The sequence below is a fragment of the Odocoileus virginianus genome, chromosome 9 (assembly GCF_023699985.2).
Source record: "Odocoileus virginianus isolate 20LAN1187 ecotype Illinois chromosome 9, Ovbor_1.2, whole genome shotgun sequence".
NCBI classification, from domain to species: domain Eukaryota; kingdom Metazoa; phylum Chordata; class Mammalia; order Artiodactyla; family Cervidae; genus Odocoileus; species Odocoileus virginianus.
Window position 1 is genome coordinate 49,875,894 of NC_069682.1, and position 22,702 is coordinate 49,898,595.

A 22,702-nucleotide genomic window follows, 5' to 3' on the forward strand; every position below is an offset into this window, starting at 1 on the left:
GGTCCCAGAAGAGCCCGGCCTTCATGGCCACACCTTCCCCGGGCCAAGTCTTAGAAATGCCTAATCGCTTCCATCCGTGCGCGCTGGGTTTAGGACAGCACCCAGCGCCCCACCGTGCCTCAGTTTACCCCAGTGTCTGAAAACCGCCTCCAGCCGGACGGAGGCGTCACTGGCCACTTTGCCCTGGCGGCCCAGCCCACGCAGGGGACCGACAGGCAGCGGGGCTAGGGAATGGCCGAACAGGCCCCCTCCCCCGATCAGTCTCTCCCGTCGCGGAATAGCAGCAGGAATACCGCGAGAGTTCGCCCCCTCCCCCCCAACAGTAAAACTGTCAAAGGTGGGAGGGGCGGGAGCGCGCATGTGCGCAGCGCGGCGCGCAGCCTGCGCCGCCTGGACCCTGCGCCCCTCGCCCAGCGCCCCGGCCCGGCCCGGCCCGGCCCCGGCCTGCGCCCGGCCCCGGCCTGCTGGGCGCCGCAGGTAAGCGCCCCGCCGCGCCCTCGGCCGCGCCCCCGGGCGGCCCCCGCGCTGGCCGCGCCCCCGACCCTGACCCCGCGCTCAAATCGGGGGGGCCGGGCCCCGAGCCCCCGCCCGCCGCCCCCGCCGCGCCCGGACCCCCGCGCCTCTCCCCGCGCCCGGCGTTGGCGCCGCGTCCCTGCCTCCTCCTTCTCCAGAAAAAGTCGCCATTTTGGTTCACTGCCTTTGGGCCCCCCCCCCCCCCCCCCCCAGGCTCGCGGGATCGGCCCTTCCGGGGCCAGGCCCGGCCCGCACCCGCCGCAGGTGACAGGTGGGTGGCGTGGCCAGTCTCCAGGTGTGCGTCCCCTGGACGGCCTCATCCGCGCGCCCGGGCCTAGGCCGGGGTCCCGGGCTGAGCGGCCTGGACGGCGGTCCCGCCTCCAGCGTCGCCTGCGGTCAGCGCGTGGCACTCCTTTCCACCCCAGTGAGGGTCCCACCTCTGCGACCCTGCTGGCTCCTCAGGGAGGGTAGAAGCCCGTTCTCCTGGAGCGCTAGTCACAGGCCTTGGATGGAAGGAGGGTCTCTGCCTCCTAGGCCAGCTCTGGCCCCCGACCACCCAACTCTGAATTCTTCACCCAGGCTGGAGGAGGACTGGAAAGGCCGGGCTCAGCAGGTACCCACACCACTGGCTGCTGGGGTCATTGTGGGGTTGGGGTGACTGCTGTTGGGTTGTCTCCTTGGAAACATCAGTGTGAGCACTTCCAGAGAAGTTTGTTTAGAGCCCTCTGGACCCTTACCCGCCTCCCTCATGCCCTGGATACAGGCCACCCTGTGGCCATGGATAGTGACTGTCCTGATCTCTGACCTCAGCCTGCCTAGAGGGCCTCTGGACCTCCTGGGCACTGCAGATCCTTCTGTTTTCTTCTGACAGAAGTTAGTGAGGGGACATTCTTGGTGGTCCAATGGTTAAGACTTCACACTTCCAACTCTGGGGACTCAGGGTCCATCCTTGGTTGGGGAACTAAGATCTCACATGCCATGAGGCATGACCTGAAAAAAACAAAAAGAAGTTAGTTAGAAATCATCAGGGGGGGATCACCTGCCCACCCAGCCCTACCATCTTCTGTGGCCTTGAGAGTCCCTGTGGGAGGACCCACTGGGCTGGACTCAGAGTCGCCCCAGCTTTCAGAGTCTGTGGTCTCTGGAGTGGGGCTGGTGGGCCTGTAGGTTGGAGACAGAGCATTTCTTGAGGGTGGAGTCAAGGAGGCCAGTCAGGTGAGGAGTGGTGGAGGGGTCCAGCATGAGGTGTCCATCTGGTTGGAGGGGCTGCGGCTGGAAACGAGGTGGAGCAGAGGCTCTGGGAGGGCAGCTCTGCTGGCACAGGGACTGGAGAAGGTATGTGTGCAGCTAGGGAGGGCAGGGGCCCTTAGCGCCCACCTTGGCTGTTTAGACCGTGTCCTGGGGAGAAGAATGCAACGGTGTAGGCACAGGTCCCAAGCATGGCCTTAGGTCTGGGCGGGGCTGTGGGGGAAGGTGTTCCTAGGTGCCAGGCCAGCACAGCTGTGACCCGCAGCCACACTGGTGTCATAACTGGCCCCCGAGGGGTGTCCTTGGCCTCCCTTCCCTGGGGTTCTCTGGGGTGGTGTGTCTGGAGACAGGGACCCCCCTGGAGCAGGTGAGGGTCTCAGGACAGGGCGAGATTGTTCCAAGCTGATGGTGTCTCCTGGCCATCCAGGGAGACTTTAGCTGGGCAGCCCCTCCCCTAAACCAGAACTAATCCCCCCCACCCCCAACCTTTCCCTTGTGACTAAAAGCACAGGCCAGCAGGCTCCCCTTCCTCAGGCTAGAGCGAGGGCCTGTCTGGGGGTGGGATCAAGGGCAGCCCATTTTCAGGTCCTGAGTGGGCCCGGCGGGTCTGTCCACTTGCTCTGCAGAGATGACCGATCCCTTTTGTGTTGGAGGAGGCCGCCGGGTCCCAGGATCCAGCAGGAGCGGGCCTGGGAAGGATGGCAGCCGGAACGAGGTCCGACTTCCTGTGCTCCATGAGCCCCCAAAGCTGGGTAAGAGGAGGCGGCTAGTGGTCCTGGGCAGCCAGTGCTGGGTGTAGGCCTCCCCGGATGTCAGGCTCCTGGGTGCCCAGCCTGGCCTCCTGAGAGGCTTCCTGGGGAGGGGGCAGCCGGATCCCAGGGTTCCTGACCAAAGCGGACCACAGCCTCCTGCCTCCCTGTCTCCGTGAGTGCAGGGGACATGAGGCTCATTCCAGGCAGGACCAGCCCTCCGGCTGGCAGACAAGGCTGTGGGGAATGCGTTCTCTGAGCCTTGATGTGTCGTGTGCTGCAGGGCTGCCAGTGGTCCGGGCTGGGCAGACGGTGCCCAGCCAGGCCGCACTCTGCTTTGACCTGGAAAGTCCAGCTGGCGACAGGACGGAAGGGAAGAAAAAGGGGCGTCCAAAAGCCGAAAATCAGGCACTCCGAGACATTCCCGTGAGCTCCCCGAGGGCTGGGTGGGCTCTTGCGAGGTGTGCCTGGAAGCCCACTGCCTTGCCGGGCTTGCCTGCTGTGGGTCTAGCACTGAGCCATCTGCCCGCATCTGCCTGCTGCTCCGTGCACGAGGGCTTCGAGACGGGGCACAGTGGACCACGTGTGGGGGTCCTGCAGGCCTCGGGACAGTACTGAGTCTGGGGCTGGCCGGTAGAGGCCTGGCTGACTGCAGGGTCAGCAGCCTGGCCTTTCCCACGCCTAGCTCTCCCTGATGAACCAATGGAAAGACGAGTTCAAGGCGCACTCGAGGGTAAAGTGTCCAAACGCAGGGTGCTGGCTGGAATTTCCCAGCATCTACGGGCTCAAGTACCACTACCAGCGGTGCCAAGGGGTAAGGGACTGCAGCCTGGGGAAGGGGAGGCCTGGGGCCCACCCTGCCCTGGATCTTGGCTTGGGACTGTCCATGTCTGCCCTCTCCACCCAGGGTGCCATCTCAGAAAGGCTGACCTTTCCCTGCCCCTTCTGTGAGGCTGCATTTACCTCCAAGACCCAGCTGGAGAAGCACCGGATTTGGAACCACATGGACCGACCCCTGCCTGCCCCCAAGCCTGGGCCAGTCAGCCGGCCAGTCACTGTCAATCGGCCAGTTGGGGTTAGCAAGCCCATTGGAGTAAGCAAACCTGTCACTATCAGCAAGCCCATTGGCATCAGCAAGCCAGTGACAGTCAGCCGGCCCATGCCAGTCTCCAAACCAGTGACAGTCAGCCGACCTGTGCCAGTCACCAAACCAGTGACGATCAGCAGGCCCGTGCCGGTCACTAAAGCTGTCCCGGTCACTAGGCCCATGCCAGTCAACAAGCCTATACCAGTCACCAAATCTGTACCAATTGCCAAGCCAGTGACAGTCAACAAACCGGTGCCAGTCACCAAGCCAGTGACCATCAACAAGTCGGTGCCGATGACAAAGCTTGTAACAGTTACAAAACCCGTGCCAGTTGCGAAGCCAGTGACAGTCAGCAGGCCCATTGTGGTCAGTAAGCCAGTGACGGTCAGCAGGCCCATTGCCATCAGCAGACATACACCACCCTGCAAGGTGGTGCTGCTGACCAAGTCTGAGAACAAAGCTCCTCGGGCTGCAGGGAGGAGCAGCGGTAAGAAAAGGTATGGGGGCTCCTGCTGGGTTGGGACTGGGTGTCCCCAGGGCAGTCTAGGGGTAACAGGGCCCAGAGCAGGCCCTCCTGTCTTTACTCCCTGCTCCCTGCAGGACTGCGGATGGCCTGGACGCCTGCCCCATCCCGCCCAAGCACGCGAGGCCAGAGAACGGGGAATACGGCCCGGCCACCCCGGAGCAGAGCTCGGCCTTCCAGCTGAGCACAGACCCCAGTAGCAGCCCCCTTTCTCTGGGCAGCAGGCCCTCAGGGGGCAAGGAGATGCCGAGGGCTCCAGGCCCCGGGTCCCCGCCTGAGGAGGGTGCAGAGCGCATAAAGCACAGTAAGATGGGATTGGGAGGCAGCGGCCAGGGTGAGGCCAGCAGACAGCCGGCCTGAGCTTACCAATGATTATTTAACCAGAGTCTTGGCCTCTGTTTTCTCTCTCCTGAGTAGGAAGGAAACAGAAAACACCCAAGAAGTTTACGGGTGAGCAGCCGTCCATCTCAGGGACTTTTGGACTCAAAGGTGAGGCCTAGACTAGCCAGGCATCCTCAGGGCCGGACGTGTGCTGTGGCCACACCCTCAGCCCACACCTACCTTCCTTGCCTGTGCACACAGGGCTGGCCAAGGCAGAAGACAAAGCCCGCATCCATCGGGCCAAGAAACAGGAGGGTCCAGGCCCTGAGGACACGCGGAAGAAGGGGCCAGCCCCCACCAGCACTGTCAGCAAAGACGTGCCGGCTCCTATGACCCACCCAGCCACAGGTAAGGGCTGCTGAGTGGCGAGGCACAGGCCAAGTCTTGACAATGGGGGCAGATCCTGAACCACGGGGACGGGGACTGAGTGTGGGCTTTGGGTTCTGTGCTTGGCGTTAAGGTCATCTGGGAGCTCCTGCCCCTCACCTGAGGCCCTGGCCTTGCCCTGCAGGTGGCCCTGAGGAGCAGTGGCAACGGGCCATCCACGAACGGGGGGAAGCTGTCTGCCCCACCTGCAATGTGGTCACCCGCAAGACCCTCGTCGGGCTTAAGAAGCACATGGAAGTGTGTCAGAAGGTAGGGCTGCCCCTTGGCTCAGGAGGGGAGGCACCCCAGGACCGACCTCTCACCAGCATGCCCGTCTGCAGCTGCAGGATGCACTGAAGTGTCAGCATTGCCGGAAGCAGTTCAAGTCCAAGGCCGGCCTCAACTACCACACCATGGCTGAGCACAGCACCAAGGTATTCCCCCGGGCCCAGCTGCCGTCCATGCTGTCCACTGGCCGCGGGTCCTTCCCCCCACCTGCCCAGCTCTGACCACTGGCCTCTCACTAGCACAGCTTAGTGGCTCCCGTGCCTGACTAGGGACGTCCGTGGCCCCGGGCAGGGGCGGGCCCCGTGGTGGCGGGGGCACTGAGGCTGGCCTGCCCCTCAGCCCTCTGATGCCGAGGCCTCGGAGGGGAGCGAGCAGGAGGAGCGGGAGCGGCTGCGGAAGGTGCTGAAGCAGATGGGCCGATTGCGCTGCCCCCAAGAGGTGAGTGGGCCCATGGGTGTGGATGCCAGGTGGATGTGGCCTGGCTGCTCGCCACACTCACCTGCCCCCTGGGACCCCAGGGCTGCGGGGCCGCCTTCTCTAGTCTCATGGGCTACCAGTACCATCAGCGACGCTGTGGAAAGCCACCCTGCGAAGTGGAGACCCCATCCTTCCCCTGCACCCACTGTGGCAAGCCCTACCGCTCCAAAGCAGGCCATGACTACCACGTGCGCTCAGAGCACACAGCCCCGGTGAGTGGCCACAGCCTGGGCACTCGTTCCTCAGGCACCTGCCCTGTGGGCTCCCTCTTTCCTCCTGGGGGACTGGTGTGTCAGGGGAATGAACCTGTGATGGGCATCTGTGTCCCCAGCCTGCTTCCTCTTGTGTTCTCTATGTGACACATGCCATGTGACTCACCAGCTCACCCAGCCTCCCCCTCCACAGCCCCCTGAGGATCCCTCCGACAAGGCCCCTGAGGCTGAGGACCCGCTGGGTGTGGAACGGACTCCCAGCGGCCGTATCCGCCGCACGTCGGCCCAGGTCGCTGTGTTCCACCTGCAGGAGATCGCAGAGGACGAGCTGGCCCGAGACTGGACCAAGCGGCGGATGAAGGACGACCTGGTGCCTGAGACTGCACGGGTGAGTCCTCCTCCCTGTCTCTGAGCCTAAGGCCCCCGGGAGAAACTTGGGCAGTCTACCCGCCTCCTGGGTGCAGACCTCCCATCTGTGGAGGGACATGTCTGGGTCACCTCCAGCTCACTCTGTCAACTGCTGTGTCTGTAGCTCAACTACACACGGCCGGGCCTTCCTGTGCTGAACCCCGAGCTGCTGGAGGCATGGAAGAATGAGGTCAAGGAGAAAGGCCATGTCAACTGCCCCAACGATGTGAGCTGGGCAGGCTGGGCAGGCATGGGAGCTCTGGGACTCAGGACAGAGGGCCCAGGGCTGGCCTTGGGGGGAGACGTCCATGTGGCCCGAATTTCTTAGGCAGAGAGGCCTTGACCTCAGCCCTAGCAGCTTAGCCTGCCACACCCTCTGACTCCTGGGATCACACCCACCCACCTGCCTCAGATGGGCCCCAGGTCCCCTGGGCTGGGCAAGGGGTGCATGGTGGTCAGTGGGCTCCTGCTGGAGAGCCCACCCCCACGGTCACCTCCCACCCCCAGTGCTGTGAAGCCATCTACTCCAGCGTCTCCGGCCTCAAGGCCCACCTGGCCAGCTGCAGCAAGGTCAGTGCCCAGGCCCTCCCCTCAGCCATGTGCTCGGTGCTCCCAGCTGCTCCCCAGGGCCCCATACATCCTGTGTGTCCCCCTGGCCCTTTGGGGTTCAGGGCCAGCACAGCCCAGGACACTGTCCCCCCCAGCCTCAGCCCAGCCGTAAGTCAGTCGTGGTTGGTCCTGTTTATGGGCTCTTCATCTGTGCTGATAACAGGTCGGTGGTCGACCCAGGCTTGGGGCTGGCACCCTCGGCAATGGGCTGTGACCCTTCCCTGGAGCACCTGCCTCTTGCCACCCTCGCTGTGCTCCCCTGAAGCCAGGGCACCTTGGTGGTCCTGTCACAGCAGCCTTGTGGGTCTGTGAAGCCCACCCAGTGGGCACCCATCCAGACAGGCCTCACAAGTGCGGGGGTCCCGGCTGCATCTGGGAACTTCTGGTCCTCCAAGGGCCAGGGTGGGGGCCAACCTCTGGGGGTTGGACTGCCGTGTGCCTTACAGGGGGACCACCTGGTGGGGAAGTACTGCTGTCTGCTGTGTCCCAAGGAATTCAGCTCCGAGAGCGGCGTCAAGTACCACATCCTCAAGACCCACGCGGAGGTGCGGCTGGATGGACTGGCCCCGTGGAGGGGCAGAGGAGGGGGTTGGGATGATGGCTCTTGTTGCCTTTGCTTGAGCAAGTTGCCACTGTTGAGGAAGCTTCTGGTTTCTCTTCAGTGTGGCTTCCCTGGAAACTTGGGTGGCCGAGACCCTAGGGCCCCTCTGTTCTGCCTTCCAGCATCCCAGACCCCAGGGTCTCCACTGCTGCTTCTTTCCTCAGAACTGGTTCCGCACTTCGGCAGACCCACCTCCCAGACACAAGGGCATGGACTCCCCGGTGCCCAGGAAAGAGAAGAGTCCAGCCGGCGGGAAGAAGCGGGGCCGCAAGCCCAAAGAGCGGCCCTCTGAGGAGCCAGCCCCTGGGACACCTCCCCGCCAGGACGACTGGCCCCCAGCAGGCAGAGACAAGGGGGCCCGGGGCTCCACTGGCCGGAAGGTGGGAGCCGGCAAGGCACCCGAGAAGTGAGCTTGGAGCCTGGCAGGTGGGTGGGGCCCGTCCCCACACTGGCCCGGCCCCTGTGTCCGGGGTGGGGCACCAGAGCCTCCTTTCCTCCAGGTCTCCACCCCTACCCCACCTGTTTGTCTGTCCAGCAGCGGTGGGCAGCCCTCTCCTCCCTGAAGGCAGCCTCTTCCCATGCAGGCTGCCGCAGGATGCCCTGGGCTTGGGCCCCTGGGAGGGCTGGGCAGCTGGGGAGTGCAATAGTCTGGGGGGACCATCACGGGCGGTGGGGGAAGGGCTATAGCCTGGGCTTCAGGTGCCGGGCACTGTGGAGTAGGCAGATGGCCTTCTGGCCCTTGGCACATGAGTTCCATGCCCCATCTGCTTTGAGCCCAAGGCTCAGGAGGTCCCTGGGTAGCCCGTTGTTCTGGGCTGATGAGGATACCTGAGCGGCCTCGCCTCTTGACCCGACACTGGAACCCCAGCACCCCCAGCTACCTCCCAGGACAGACCCCAAGTCCGACAACTACCGTGCTGACCTGATGGCCCACCCCACCCCTGCCCCGCTGCCTTCTGGTTCCTGCACTTCTGCGCTCTACCTCTCTAGGCCCACCCTCCCTTGCTGTGCAACCCCTGCTGTGCTCAGGCCCCTGTCCCCCCGGCCTGTGTCCATCATGATGGGGGAGGCTGTCTTGCTCCACTGTCTCTAGTAGTGCTCCCTGCTTGAGGCCAGCAGAGGCTCTTCTGCCATCGCAGAACTGCTGAGCAGGGCTGAAGGGCTGTGTGATGCTAGCTCTGGCCTCAGCCTCCAGCTTCGCTAATGCTACTGGCCTAGATCACATAGCCCAATGGATTTAGGGAGGGCCAGGCTGGGTTCCAGGGTCACCTGGGGCCCACAGGCCTGTGGAGTGGGGACCTGGGGCCTGGCTTAAGTAGTGACCACTGTGGGAAGCAGCCTGTCTGCTGGCCTGGGTTGACCCATGGCCAAGCTCCCGTGGGAGCCTCCCTCCTTTTTTACCTGCTCCTTCATTTCTGGTTGTGTGGCCTTTTGATGTGAGAGCTGAAGGCCAGGGGGGAACTTGGCTGAGGTCACATAAGTTGGTGGCAGCGCCAGGGCTCTGTCTTGGCTCCCTTCAGTGCCCTGAAGACAGCGAGGTCTGTAGGTTGGGTCACGTGGAGTCCAGGGCACTGAGGATGCAGCCAAACCTTCCTGCCATGGCATTGCTGGGGCAGGGAGGGTTTCAGAGCTGTAGGTTTGGACGGAGGCTGTTTTCTACTGGGGGGTGGGGGTGGGCTGAGGGCTTGGCCTTGCCGATCCTGGATGATGTGAATTTTGATATTTGCTTGTGTGCGTGTGTCTCCTGGGTGTAGTGGATGCCAGTCTCGTTGCTGTGACAAGTAACAAACCTTTTTTTTAATTCTGTTTTTTATACAAAAACTCACCACAATCTAACATTTTGGTGCTAAGGGTTTCCTGGTGCCGACAGTGGATCTGGGGGCTGGGCTGGGGTCCCTCCCCTGCTCAGGGAGGCAGTGCTAACTGGGCATGCCTGCCCCCAGGCTCCTGTCCCCATCCCACCCCTGGAGAGGAGGGTCCAGTGTGGGCTCAGCTGTCCTCACCCTGCACCAGGGAGATGGCTGCCAGGAGGCTTGGGGGCCAAGGCGCTATACTGCCTGTCTCTAGCTTCTTCGCTTGGCCGGAGTGCTCTGACCCTGGGCAGTCCTGGCCTGTGTGCTAGGGAGGGGATGTGGAAATGTGGACTCCCCCTACTCACACGCACCTGATCTGATCGGCAGGTAGAGGCCTGGACAAGGGCAGGAAATCCAGCATCAAACATTGAGGCAGGCAGTACAGCTTCAGGCAGGAGGGCTTTCCTTCCTGTATTCCTGTGTGTCGCTGGTGTATGGCTGGTGGAGGTAGAGGTGGGTGGGCAGCCACTGGAGGGGCAGCTGTGGGAGGGTGCCAGGAAATAGGCACTGGTGGGGCCCCACCTGCACTTTGTCCTTGTCATCGATGGGAGGAGGTTGGACCTCAGCACCTTCGCAGGGGATGGCCGCCTGGCCGGCCTCTCAGGTACTTGGCCCTTGGGGAGGGGGGGCTGGTTTTGGTTGGGGGATGAGTTTCACTGTCACCCCTGCCGTCCACGTGTGATCTCTGATGTGGGAACCTCACCGGACGTGTGGGAAGAAGTGGGGTCCTGGGTAACTTGATGTTTAGCACTTTAACCCCCTTCTTTGTCTTTAAGGTGTGGGGACTGCTGGGTGGGGACCCCCTTTCTCCTCTTCCCCTCCCCGCTCATCCATGCTCTGGCTGGTGGGTGGCAGTGACAAGCTGGTCTGTAGAGCCCTCCTCCCACTGCAGTTGAGCCCTTGGTGGCTTGGTGGAATCTGTCCATGTCCCATTCTGGTGGGAGTGCAGCCAGGTAGTCACCTAGCCTTGATTGACACCTTCAGTGAGAAGGACCCAGTGGCAAACAACCCCCTCCGTGTGGTGGGCATGGACCCTGCCTGAGACCCCAGGCCCAGGGCACACAATGCCAGGTCCCTTTCTAAAGATCTACCTCTGGCCCAGCCCACCCCCCTTGCCCTGAGAACAGGAAAGAGTTGACTCAAGGGACCGAAACTTCACACAAAATAGGATGCACTTTTTTTTGCTCATGCAAGGGCAGATGAGTGTCCCCTGGTGTGACTGATGGCCCTCCCGGCCATAGCCCCCTCCTGTCCCTCTGGTTTGGAAGGGAAAGAATGGGTGCACCCTGACCCACAGAGGGGAGGGCCATCCCTGTGTGTTGTCCTCCGTGGGTCCCAGGCAGCTGTCCTGAAGACCTGGGGATCTGGGGGAGCCAGCACCTCCTGCCTGTACTTTGGGTTTCTTGGTTTGGGTTTTTTAATGCCAGTTCTCCGTATTAAGTGCATTTTGAGAGAGAGGTTCCAGCTATCACTTGTAACCATATATATACATATATATTCTATCTACAAAGTGTTTATTTGCAAGATGTTTTTGACAGTGAGCTCGGGCCCTGCCCGCCTTGTGACCATCTGTCCCTGGTCCTCGTCCCCGCCCAGGTCCCAGGAGTGGCTTGGGGCGGGCCATCAACTGTATGTATTAAAAATGACTGTATCAAATAAATGTTTATTGATTTTTTTCCAGCGGTTTTGTGCAGCCGAGTTTGTGGTAAAGCGTGGGCTGGTGTCCTTACCTGCACACCCGCCGCAAGGCCTAGTGAGGCGTGTAGTTTGCGGGGCGCGCGCGGCCTGGTGGGACTTGTAGTCCGCGGAGCGCGCTGGAGGGCGCGCGGCGCCAGGCCTTGAACCATAGCTCCCGACATCCTGAGCGGCCGTCCCCCAAGCCCCGCCCCCCAAGCCCCGCCCCACCCCGCCCGCGGAGAGGCCCCCGAGCTCATGGCTGCGCCCCCGGCCTCAGCCGACGCCCCCCGACCCGTGCCGCCGCCCCTCGCGGCTGGAGATGGGCCAGACCGGCCGGAGGGGAAGAACGAGACCACGTGCGAGGACCGGTAGGCGCGGCGCGCCCCTCGTGTTCCGTGGGAGGAGCGGCCCAGGGATCCGGGCCTGGACCAGCCAACAGTCCCCGTGGCCTGGCGGGGGAGGGCCCTCGCGGACTGCCGCGGGCAGGGCCCATGTGCGGGCTCGTTCTGTCCCGAGCCGATGCGGCGCCGGGCCTACGAGCACCGGGCTGAACTATTAGCCCGCCGGATGCTCCCAGGTGGTCAGTTCGTTCTGGGACCCGTACAGAGTCGGCCTCCCAGCTGAGGCCAGAGGTCGTGATGCTGGGTGGTGCAGGGCACGGTGCCTTTCAGTTTCCGCCTAGGCACCCGGACGGTCGCGGCTCTGGGGACTTTGCAGGTGGGGACGTTATGGCTGGGGAGGCAGCCCCCGCTCACAGCCTCTGGGGCCCGGACCCAGAAGGCAGAGCAGTGCTCACGGGAGGGCTGGCTCTTCATTTCCGGGTCTGAACACCGCCCCACCCACCTCTCCCCGCCTGACCCAGCGCTGGCCACAGGCTGGGTCCAAAGAAAAACTTTTTAGCCTGGCGGTCTGTCTGGAAAGTGCCAAAGTGCCATGGCTTGGACTGCTCAGGACTGGTCACTGCCAGCAGAGCTGCTGGGCAAGAAGGGAGAGGGTCTCAGGCCCCCTGCGCCTGAAGGAGCCTCTGGTGTCCCTCCAGGCTCACGGCCTCCTGGTGAGCAGTGATTGAGATCCTGGCTCGGAAGACAGGGTGGAAGAGGAGGGATCTGAATCTGTGACACTTGTTAGTTCCAGAGAATCTGATGTGTTGGAGACCAGATAAGCTCTTGAGAAGAGCGCCCTCTGCAGACATCGTTTGGCAGCGGCTGGCGGCCCTGCCTGGTGCACAGACTGAGTAGTGGACCTAGGTGCCCCAGCAGGGCCAGGGTGACAGTGGTCTTCTTCCTAAGAGCGTGGTTCCGGGGGGACAGCAGGGGGAGCCAGGGCCCGTGGGCAGTAAGCAGAGACCAGCACATTCTCCCACAGAGCCCCATGGAGTGGCCCTGGAGCTTCTGGACATCTGGGGGAATTTCTCATTACACCCTGCCTTCTATGGGATATTCCTCAAGTACGTGATCCCCTCCCCAAGCAGCCCCTGTACACCCCCCGCCCCCCAACCCCACGGTGAAGGTACCAGAGCTGCCTCCCTTCCTTGTCTGGGTGTCTGTGCAGGTGCCTCCGCACTGAGGCTCTCGCCTGACCTCTGGTCCACTTTGCCTTCTGCAGTCTGCATGAAGGCTTCTTGTGCGCCTGGCCTTCCGGAAGGGACCGACTTTCCCTTTGTACTAGAGGTGCTGGTGGATGAGTGAGCACCCTTTGGGCTCTCTCCTGGTGGGGTCCAGGTGGACACAGGTCTGGAGGCTGCCACTGGGCTAGTGGAAAGAAGCTGGCCTACTTGCTCAAAGCAGCGGGAAGGAGGGGGTCCTGTAGGGGGATTCCCAGTGGGTGGGGTGGGCAACTGCAAGTCCCTGGAGCCTACTGCACCCCTTCAGGACTGCATCCCCCCTGCCCCAGTTCTGTCTGCCCTGACTTCTGTTCCTGAGCTTGTCTGGGCCACCTACCCCCAGACCAGGCCCCAGTGGGCCAGCTACTCCCGCCTCCTCTGACTTCCTTTTACTCACTCGCCCAGGAAACTCTCCTAAAGCAGGTTGGGGCTCAGGGCCTCCTCCGCAGCCCTGAGACTGAGCAGGGCGGGTAGGGTGGGGGCCGGAGGGAGCAGCTCCAGGTGGGTGGGGGCAGACCTGTTACCCCAAGGTGGTGCACAGAAGGGGCTTCCTCTGAGCCATGAAGCAGAGTAAAACTGGTGTATGGACTGGATTAATCACAGGGAGGAGGCTGGGGACCTGAGATGTGAGTGAATACTGCAGCCACACACCAGAGGGCCTGCTCTTCCTCCTGCTGCTGGACTGGGGCGTGGCTGTGACCCTAGTTAAGCACTGAGCACTGATAGTGGCCTTGAGGGATGTGCTGGAGCCTTCCTGCAGGGGGAGGGGCGGGCAGTTATTCTTGGAGGAGGCCTCAGGGGGGTAGAGTTTCAGGTTGTTTATGCTTTCAGGAGGCACCTGGGGCAGGGGTGGGGCGCTCAGCTCAGCTCCGTGCTGATAGCTCAGGCTAAAGACACCTTTGCTTTCCCTGTTTTGGGGTTGGGGGCCGTGGGCCCTGCAGCCCCTGGGAGGTGGGGTCTGGGACTTTCTCCAGAGTGTTCCGGATGGGGTTCCTCAGCCAGCCCTGGCCGGGCAGCATGCCAGCCTGAGCACAGGAGGGGCAGCTCACCCCGATGCTGGCCTGAGTCTGCCTGGCTGTTCTCCTCGGCAGGGTCAGTGCTATTAATATCAGGCCAGTGCACAGCCCCAAGCTGGTGATCCTCTTATGCCTGTGGCCTCGGCCCCTGAGGCTGGTGGTGAGTGCTGTTGCTTCTCCTGGGGCCTCTCACCTGTTGGCCCCCCGACTCCCAGTGGGCAGCCTCTGCCAGCCAGGGCTCGGACCTCACTGCAGCTCTTCACTGGTTGTGTTGCCCACCCATGGAGAGGCAGTTCAAGGGGCTCCTGAGCTGTCCTGGGGGACTGCTGGGAGCCTAAGAGGCAGTGCAGCGACATCCCTGCACAGAACTGGGGTCATCCTCCCATCCCGGTCTCCCTCGTGTCCTGGCCATGAGCAGCCCCCCAGCTTACCCTGGCATCCGGGTGTCAGGGTGCTGGACCCTCGGAGCAGAAGGCAGGTGAGTGGTAGGCCTGCCGTCTTCTGGTGAGGATTCCTGTCTTCACTGTGTCTCGGCTACCCCCCAGCCCCGTGCGCTGTCTGGTGGACACCAGGGCAGACAGGCCAGGCAGCCAGGCAGGCCTGCCACCTGCAGATGTCAGCTTTGCGTGGGGCTCTCAGTTATCTGCTGACCTGTGTCCATTATGGTTTGTAATCCTTTGGGTTGGCATTGCCTTTAGTCCTTGCGGATGGCAGCACCCTGGCATCTGAGAGCAGGCAGGTGAGGCCTTGTATGACTTTCCAAATCAGAGGTTGTTCTCTTGCCAAAGAGGGGAGAGGCCTGCTCTGGAGGGTGCAGTGAACAGAGAGCCCGGCACTTGGGGAGGTGGTGGGGCCTGACCTGGCTGCGGGCCAGATGCTGTTCAGACCCATTGCCAGCCCTTGGTGGGTGGCTTTCTGGCAAGGTCACCCCTGCTTATCTTCAGCTCTTCCCTGAGAAGGCATCCCTCCCAGGCTGTCAGCACCGCAGGCCTCGGGAGCTGTGGTGGTGGTGGTGATCGTCACCTCAGTGGGATGCGGGTTAGTCCCCGAGAGGAGTGATGCTCCTGCTGGGGCCCCAGCTTGGAGGGAAAAGTGGGGGGATGGGAGTAGCACTTGCCCAGACCTCCTGTCCCGCGCCGGTCCCGCAAGGCAGCCTGTCTGTCCCAGAGCCCGCTCGGCACGATGGCTGGTCTGTTGGGGCAGAGAGGCTCTGCTCCTCTGCAAACCCAGTTTTCTGTGTTGGTGTTTCCTTTCCAAGCAGAAGGCACAGACTGGACTTGTTTTTCTCTGGGGGCATATGGAGCTCCTCTCCCCAGCTACCGGCCACAGGTCACCTCCAGGGCCTGGGGGTTGCTTGCAGGTGGGGGGCAGCTATGTTTGAGCCCCAAGGCCCTGTGCTCACTGCTGGGGGCCAAGTGCAGCTAGTGGAATGGCCAGCAGTGCCCTCCGACCAGGGTCTGGAGACGCCCAGGTTGGTGGAGTGTGACGCCGGGCAAACCGGCCCTTCCCCGTCACCTGGGTGTCCTGCTGTGTGGTCTGTGCTCAGCTCCACAGACGCGTCGTAATTGCTTCCTCAGAGCCGCAGAGGTGACACTGGGGGCAGAGGCCAGGGAACCCGGGCTTGCTCCGCACCCACGCCGTCCAGATGACAGAGCACCAAGGCAGCCTGGCGCTCTGTGTCCCCTGGGACAACGCTGCACCTCCTGTCACATCCAGCTGATGGTTCTCAGCTGCTTCAGTTGTGCTGACAGGGCCCTCTGTGCCCTGGAAGCCACTGGTGTGACTTGTCACGTGTTAGCCCTGAGCTAATTCCTCCCCTGGCCTCCCCCCCCCCTACACACACGTGTGCACAGACGCTGTCCTCCTGCCTCTTGGCAACACTGGGTGCACTGGGAGCCACACAGCTGAGAACGCCAGGGGAATGCTAGGTTATCCTGAAGTGAGCCAGACAGCCCTGCACTCCTGGGGACATCTCCCCAAGGCCAGTTTCACAGCGCCCTGTCCTGGCCATGACAGCAGGCCATAGCAGTGATGGCCAGCTTCGGGGACAGACCAAGGGTTGGTTTGGTTTTTGATCACAAAGGGGCATGTGCTTATAAAACACTTGCCTGAAGTCCTTGCTCCTGATCCTGGTTGCCGAGGCTGGTCTGTGCTTCCCCCTGACAGGCGTGTGCTGGCCTCTGAGGCTCATGGCACGCTGCCTTCTCACCTGAGGACACCCTCAGTGTATGGCTCCTTCTCAGGCTTTGACCCGTATCTGAGCAACATCCATCACTGGGGCTCCGGCTGGAGGTGGACATGTCCTACCTAGGTTGTCTGGAGCACCCTGGTTCCCTGCCTGGATTGTCAGCCTGTTTTCGGTGTCTGTGGGGTGGGTCTGCAAGCTGACGCTGTGAGCAGTCCACTTTCCCTCTCAGGCAGTGACTGGAAGTGCCTTCTCCCTAAGCTGGTCCTGTGCCTCGGGCCACCTTCACACGGGGCTCTGAGTCCGAGACTCTGTCTCCCGTCTGGCCGCTCGGGTAGGCTGACAACCTGAGCCTCCCCTGCTGTCCCCTCAGGCCTTGGGGCCTTGAGCCAAGCATCACGTCCGTGCCCCTTTGGGGTATAAACCTGCTGAGAAGTCAGCACAGCTCTGCTCGCTGGAGCAGGCACCAGTGGGGTCTGCCTCCCTCCCCCAGTTCGGGTTTCCACCCCACCTCAAATGCAGCCTTTGGGGGCCTCCACCCTCTTCCCTGTACTTGGCACGGTGCCCTGGGTCTCCCTCCTGCTCCATTCTCTCTCTCTGTAGCCCCTCCCTCTGTGCCCTGAAGGATGGCAGGGATTGGATCTCACAAAAGGAGAGGGCTGCCCCGAGTGTGTCGGGGGAAAGAACACAGTCCTTGATGGGTCTTGACTGTCCTTGGCATGACCACTTCCCATCTCCCTGATGCCCAGTCCACGTGGGAGGAAGAGCTGGGCCGGGACAGTGCTCCCCTGGTGTCCCCCGCTGTCCCCTGGATGGATGGGCTGCAGCCGAGTGTGCTGTGCCCCTACACAAGTCTGCTCACTTTCACCATGCCTATGTGCGTGCATGGGGGCACCATGTGGACTAGTCACACCAGGCCTGATGTGGGGTGACCGGGCGCTGATGGCCCTGGGCCAAGACGACTGTGTCCCCCTCCCCCACAGCAGCAACGCGGAGTCCCTGGACAGGCTGCTCCCACCTGTGGGCGCGGGGCGCTCGCCAAGGAAGCGCACCACCAGCCAGTGCAAGTCTGAGCCGCCCCTCCTGCGCACGAGCAAGCGCACCATCTACACAGCAGGGCGGCCGCCGTGGTACAATGAGCATGGTACCCAGTCCAAGGAGGCCTTTGCCATTGGTGAGCATGGCCGTGGCGGGAAGGGTGAGCCAAAGCCACCATCTGGTGGGACCCCCAAGTAGAGGGGTGGGACCCACCTCAGTGTCCAATGCCTGCGCTGGTGTCTTGTGACTAGGCCTGCTTGGGCCCCTCGGTCCAGGTCAGAAGAGGCTGTGTGGGAGTGGCAGGCACCACTGGGACTCATCTGTGAGCTGGGCTGGGCCACTGTGCTCAAGGTCTCCACCCCACCTACAGGTCTGGGAGGTGGCAGTGCCTCCGGGAAGACCACCGTGGCCAGAATGATCATTGAGGCCCTGGATGTGCCCTGGGTGGTCTTGCTGTCCATGGACTCCTTCTATAAGGTGCGGGTGCCCTGTGGTGCAGGCTGCCTCTGGGAGGTTCTTGGACCGCCACCTCCCCACCCCACCCCCCCACCCGCCACCCTCTCTAGGGGTCTGAGCCTGCAGCTGCCCCTCCTCCCAGCTCCTCCCCTCCCCCCACCGCAGGTGCTCACCAGGCAGCAGCAGGAGCAGGCTGCCCACAACAACTTCAACTTTGACCACCCAGATGCCTTTGACTTCGACCTCATCATCTCCACGCTCAAGAAGCTGAAGCAGGGCAAGAGTGTCAAGGTGCCCATCTATGACTTCACCACCCACAGTCGGAAGAAGGACTGGGTAGGCCGCGGGCTTGGCTATGCTGGGCTGATGCCAGGGGCTTGGCTATCTGGGCTGATGCCAGGGCCCTGGGCCGCTTTGCTTCCACACACTCTGTTCCTTTGCAGAAAACATTGTATGGTGCAAATGTCATCATCTTCGAGGGAATCATGGCCTTTGCTGACAAGACACTGCTGGAGGTGAGGACAGGCTCCAGGCAGATGACCCGGGTCCTCCTGCAGGACTGCCCTTAAACATGCTTCCATCCCAGTTCCCTTACTGTGCTGAGGCCCAGGGTTGGGTGAGCTGCCTTGTCTCCTGAATCTCACCCAGCCCTTTGCGTCACATGGCTGCCAAGGTCACAGCCACATTTGTGGGGGTAGATTCACTTGTGTGTGTGTGCACGTGTGTTCTTACCTGGGAGGGAACTAGCCTCCCATGTGGGCACTGTCTGCAAGGGCATCCTGTCCCCTGGGAGGCTCTGGGCAGCTGCCCCACATGTGACACCCTCCATTCAGGCTGCGGATGGCTCCTTCCCTGCCCTGAGCGAGGTCTATCCATGGTTGGCTCTGCCCTAGGCCTTGCTGCTTGTGCTGGTCCTGTGTGTGAGTGTGCTCAGGCCCTGGGAACCCCACTGCCTGCCGTACATACACACACACACTCCACACATGATGCACACCAGACACACATTCAGGCACACACACCACACCCTGCCCCTGCACCCACACCATCCAGACCCCAAAGGAGCCCTGGGGAACTGGTCCACTCCTGGGCCCACATCCAGACCAGAGTCTCTGCCGGAGGCCATCCCCCGTGGCCTTTGCTACCCTGCCAGTGTTGGCCCTCAGCTGCTCACTGTCCCCACCCCCCCATAGCTCCTGGACATGAAGATCTTTGTGGACACAGACTCTGACATACGCCTTGTGCGGCGACTGCGCCGTGACATCAGCGAGCGGGGCCGGGACATCGAGGGCGTCATCAAGCAGTACAATAAGTTTGTGAAGCCCGCCTTCGACCAGTATATCCAACCCACCATGCGTGTGGCGGACATCGTGGTGCCCCGGGGTCAGCCTGCAGGCCCATCTGGCAGGGAGGCGGTGATGGGGGGCACAGCCAGACCTTATCCTCCCTCCTGCTCCCCTTAAGAGTGGGGGCAGGACCTCACCCTCCCCCTTCACACCCAGGGAGCGGGAACACAGTGGCCATCGACCTGATTGTGCAGCACGTGCATAGCCAGTTGGAGGAGGTGAGCCACAGCTGGCCCTGCTCCCACACCCCGCAGCCCCACCAGCCGGCCCCTGCTGCCACCACCCAGGGCCACCTGCCCAAACAGCCCCATATTTACTGGCCAGGGGCAGCTGGGCTCCCTGAGGGAGCATGGGGCTTGCAGAGATGGGTACAGCTGATCCCTTCCAGCCCTTCTGGGTGACTGGGGTTTTGGCACCGAGTCCCTTGTCCGAAGAATCCTAGAAGGTCACACACCACAGGCTGTCCATGGGGGCCACCCACCCCTGAGGTTGGCTTCACAGTGGGGTGCTTGAGGCTTGCGGAACAGAGCTCCAAGGATCCTGGCTCTGACATCCCACCCAGAAGTACCCATGTCAGACCACAGGAAGCTGACCCTCTCCCATGACAGGCAGCCCTTAGGACCCTCCCCTCTGGGGCTGTGGTGTGTCTGCTCTTGGGTGGGGGTGGCCTGGCTGGCTGAGGCATGCGGTGGCAACAGGCCATACCGTCCTGTGACTTTGAGGTGAGCAGTGCTGCCGTCTCTGACACCCATTCCCTTGTGTCTCCTTGTCACTGCTGCAGCGTGAGCTCAGTGTCAGGTAAGAGTTCCCACACCTGTCTGCGCAGATGGAGGCATTTCCAACATCCACAGGGAGCTCGGAGTCTGGGCTGTCCCCTCCCACCATGCCCACCCTCTGGTGGCTCTGCCCCAGGCACAGAAGGGTGGTGTGGTGGCCCCTACACTGCTTCTACCTGCCCTTGCCAGGTAATTCAGGCCCAGAGAGGTCAAAGGGCCTGCCCGACATCACATAGTACCCTGACTTCTCTGGAGGCTTTTATCTGACTTGGGGCTGGTTGTATCGGGTCCGACTCCAGGGCGCAGCTATCCTGAGCTATAGCACTCCTGGGCCCCAGGGCAGTGCCACCAGTCTGTCCTGCAGCCAAGGGCCTGGGTCTGCCCCTTCTCTGCTTAAGCCAAGAAGCCAGTTTACTCCCCTAAGAGGTAGTGAGCCACCGCCCCCCCGCCCCCCCCCCACCCCCCCCACCCCGGCACTGGAGGCCAGGTGGAGCCCTCAGGAGTTCTGGGCCGAGTGCCCTTCCCGCCCACAAGGCGGAGGGTGGTGCCCTGTCCCTACGCAGTAGCCGCAGAGCCAGTAAGCACCAGACGGAGCCCCGAGCTCCAGCTGCGTTGGAAATGCCTCCAGGCTGGTCGCCGGCCTCCAGCTTCCTGCCCACGCATCAGTCTCCGCTTGCCTCTCACCCAGCCCAGGGCTCCGGCGGAAGCCTTGGTTCAGAGACATAAAAGTTTCCAGGAAGCGTGTCTGCCTTGGGTGGAAGGGACCTGCAGGACCGTCTGCTGTGGACTTGCGGGTGCTCGCAGGCCCAGGGGCGCGAGCTGCGGGGTCTTCCTGCCACCACCCCGCCTCCCCCCTCCCCCAGCCTCCTGCTCTTCCCCAGGCCAGCTGGTGGCTGCGGGGACCACGGTGCTGCCGCTAAGTGGTCTTTTCTTTTTCTTCTTTTCCTCTTTGTAAACCCTGGGGTTTCCTGCCCTGTTCCCTCCCTGACCTACTCTTCGCCTCTTCACCTGGCGGGCAGAGGAAGCTGCGCTGGGATCTGTGAGGACAGAGTGCTCTGGCCGTGGTGCTGCCCGCGAGCTGTGTGCCGGCGCCCGCAGGCCCCGCCCCGCCCCGCAGGCCCCGCCCCTCTCCGCTCCAGGCTGGGGCAGCAGGAGCTGCGAAGCCAGCTCTGCCCCTCTCCCGAGGGGGCCGCGCATCACCTTGGGGAAACTTAGGCGGGGCTTGGCCTCAAAGCTCGGCTGTTTCCCCTGGAAGGTCCAGAGGTTGGGGACCAGGTGCCCAGCTTGGAGGCAGAGATTCGTCTGCCAGGACCTGGAGCGGGGAGGGAGGCTTGCCCGCATCCCCTGCTTCCTGCCTAACGGTCAGCTGCTCTGCCTTCCACCGAGTCCTTTAACCCTTGCCTGGCTGTTATGGGGGAGGGCATCCGGGAATGGGGGCCTACCTCCAGATCAACTACTGGGAGGATAGCCCCCACCCGGCACACTGAGGTGCGCACCACCACCCCACCAGTCTGCAGCGGGAGGGTAGGGCTCTGGGGGAAATGCCCTCCTTGAGTTCCCAATTGGTTTGTGTCCTCAGGGCGGCTCTGGCCTCGGCGCACCAGTGCCACCCCCTTCCCAGAACGCTTAGTGTCCTCAAGAGCACGCCGCAGGTGCGGGGCATGCACACCATCATCAGGTGAGCTCTCCCCCCCTCCTCAGGGCACAGCGGGCGGGCGAGCTGCCCTTCCCTAACCCGGCGAATGACCGCCACCTGCAGAGACCGGGAAACCAGCAGGGACGAGTTCATCTTCTACTCTAAGAGGCTGATGCGGCTGCTCATCGAGCACGCACTCTCCTTCTTGCCTTTCCAGGTCTGAGGACAGGGGTGGGGGAGGCTGGGTAGCAGGGAAGGGGAGGAGAGGCTCCTCACACTCACGTCCCCATCCCGCCCTGCACAGGACTGCGTGGTGCAGACCCCACAGGGTCAGGACTACGCGGGCAAGTGCTATGCCGGGAAGCAGGTACCAGGGGCCTAGCCTGCAGTGGGAGATGGGTGGAAACTGGGGTGGCGGGGAGGCAGGGTCTGACCAGCTCAACCTCGTCCCCCAGATCACAGGCGTGTCCATCCTGCGGGCCGGCGAGACCATGGAGCCTGCACTGCGGGCCGTATGCAAGGACGTGCGCATTGGCACCATCCTCATCCAGACCAACCAGCTCACTGGGGAGCCCGAGGTGAGGGACCCCTGGGAGTGAGGGGGGGGGAGAGGGTGGAACCACGGGGGGGGGGCGGGGTACAGGTGGAGCCCAAGAAGGGCATGGGGGTGGAGTCCCGGAGAGCCCTGGTGCAGCCTTCGGGGACCCCCTGACCCTGGGGCCTCCTGCAGCTCCACTACCTGCGGCTCCCCAAGGACATCAGTGACGACCACGTGATCCTGATGGACTGCACGGTGTCCACGGGCGCGGCGGCCATGATGGCTGTGCGGGTGCTGCTGGTGAGTGGGGGGTGGGGGTGTGGGGGTGGGTCCAGGGCCGCAACTCAGCCCCTCGCCCCGCAGGACCATGATGTGCCCGAGGACAAGATCTTCCTGCTATCGCTGCTTATGGCGGAGATGGGTGTCCACTCGGTGGCCTACGCCTTCCCACGCGTTAGAATCATCACCACAGCAGTAGACAAGCGTGTCAACGACCTCTTCCGCATCATCCCTGGCATCGGTGAGGCTGTCTGGCCGCCTCAGTGGCGCTGCGGGGTGGGGGGCAGGTGGGCCTGAGACCCCACCACAAGGACCTGCTTTTTCCCCTAGGGAACTTTGGTGACCGCTACTTTGGGACCGACGCCGTCCCTGATGGGAGCGACGATGAAGAAGGGGGCTCCACTGGGTAGCCACCACCCGCCCCAACTCCCCCCGCCTCCCTGTCTCTCCTGAGGCTCAGAATAGAGATGTTAATTTATTTTAATTAAAAAAAAGTGTTACCCTTGTAACTTGTCTAAACATTTTATAAAATAAAGCTTTAGGAAAAGGAAGCCGCAGTCAACGAGCAGGGCCCAGGACTGTTGTCCCACCTGGACCTGGCTTGGGAAGCGGGCCCCAGGGCTGCCCCAGTCCTCAAGTTGTGAGGCCCCCATGGAGCAGACAGACCAAGGAAGCCTGCCCTCCACTAGGTTCTGGTCAGGGCCCTGCCTCCTCCCGCCCCCAGCCCCTGCAGGACAAGGGGTCCTGGTCTTGTACTTGACTTTCGTCATGTCCAGGCTCAGCTACATTTAGAACAGGGCAGAGCTGGACCTGCAGCTCCTGGCCCTGCTAGACAGGCCC

At 62.8% G+C, this 22,702-nt stretch overlaps 2 protein-coding genes across 14 annotated transcripts; both read left to right on the forward strand.

Moving 5' to 3' along the window:
* The first annotated feature begins 342 nt into the window (after window positions 1–342).
* On the forward strand, window positions 343–10,995 carry ZNF512B (zinc finger protein 512B). Of its 3 annotated transcripts, none has more exons than XM_070472395.1 (18): window positions 343–477; window positions 1,048–1,126; window positions 2,388–2,513; window positions 2,794–2,936; window positions 3,196–3,324; window positions 3,418–4,094; window positions 4,198–4,424; window positions 4,538–4,609; window positions 4,703–4,849; window positions 5,013–5,137; window positions 5,209–5,301; window positions 5,495–5,593; window positions 5,674–5,844; window positions 6,038–6,232; window positions 6,377–6,478; window positions 6,760–6,822; window positions 7,308–7,406; window positions 7,627–10,995. In XM_070472395.1, the coding sequence occupies exons 3-18, from the start codon at window positions 2,390–2,392 to the stop codon at window positions 7,870–7,872; spliced, it is 2,712 nt and encodes a 903-aa protein (XP_070328496.1). In that variant the 5' UTR covers window positions 343–477; window positions 1,048–1,126; window positions 2,388–2,389; the 3' UTR covers window positions 7,873–10,995. The 3 variants fall into 3 exon arrangements, with proteins under 3 accessions (XP_070328496.1, XP_070328497.1, XP_070328498.1); XM_070472396.1 differs by having other exon boundaries at window positions 1,093–1,126; XM_070472397.1 differs by lacking the exons at window positions 343–477; window positions 2,794–2,936 and having other exon boundaries at window positions 756–1,126.
* A 215-nt stretch (window positions 10,996–11,210) lies between these two features.
* Window positions 11,211–22,371, forward strand: UCKL1 (uridine-cytidine kinase 1 like 1). 11 transcript variants are annotated; one of them, XM_020875343.2, is made up of 15 exons: window positions 11,211–11,360; window positions 16,780–16,970; window positions 17,205–17,311; window positions 17,456–17,626; window positions 17,734–17,805; window positions 18,481–18,670; window positions 18,790–18,851; window positions 19,415–19,431; window positions 20,989–21,087; window positions 21,169–21,262; window positions 21,350–21,412; window positions 21,501–21,623; window positions 21,776–21,883; window positions 21,947–22,103; window positions 22,193–22,371. In XM_020875343.2, the coding sequence occupies exons 1-15, from the start codon at window positions 11,248–11,250 to the stop codon at window positions 22,270–22,272; spliced, it is 1,647 nt and encodes a 548-aa protein (XP_020731002.1). In that variant the 5' UTR covers window positions 11,211–11,247; the 3' UTR covers window positions 22,273–22,371. The 11 variants fall into 11 exon arrangements, with proteins under 11 accessions (XP_020731002.1, XP_070328501.1, XP_070328503.1 ...); XM_070472400.1 differs by lacking the exon at window positions 19,415–19,431 and adding an exon at window positions 20,429–20,448; XM_070472402.1 differs by having other exon boundaries at window positions 16,783–16,970.
* The last annotated feature ends 331 nt before the right edge of the window (window positions 22,372–22,702 follow it).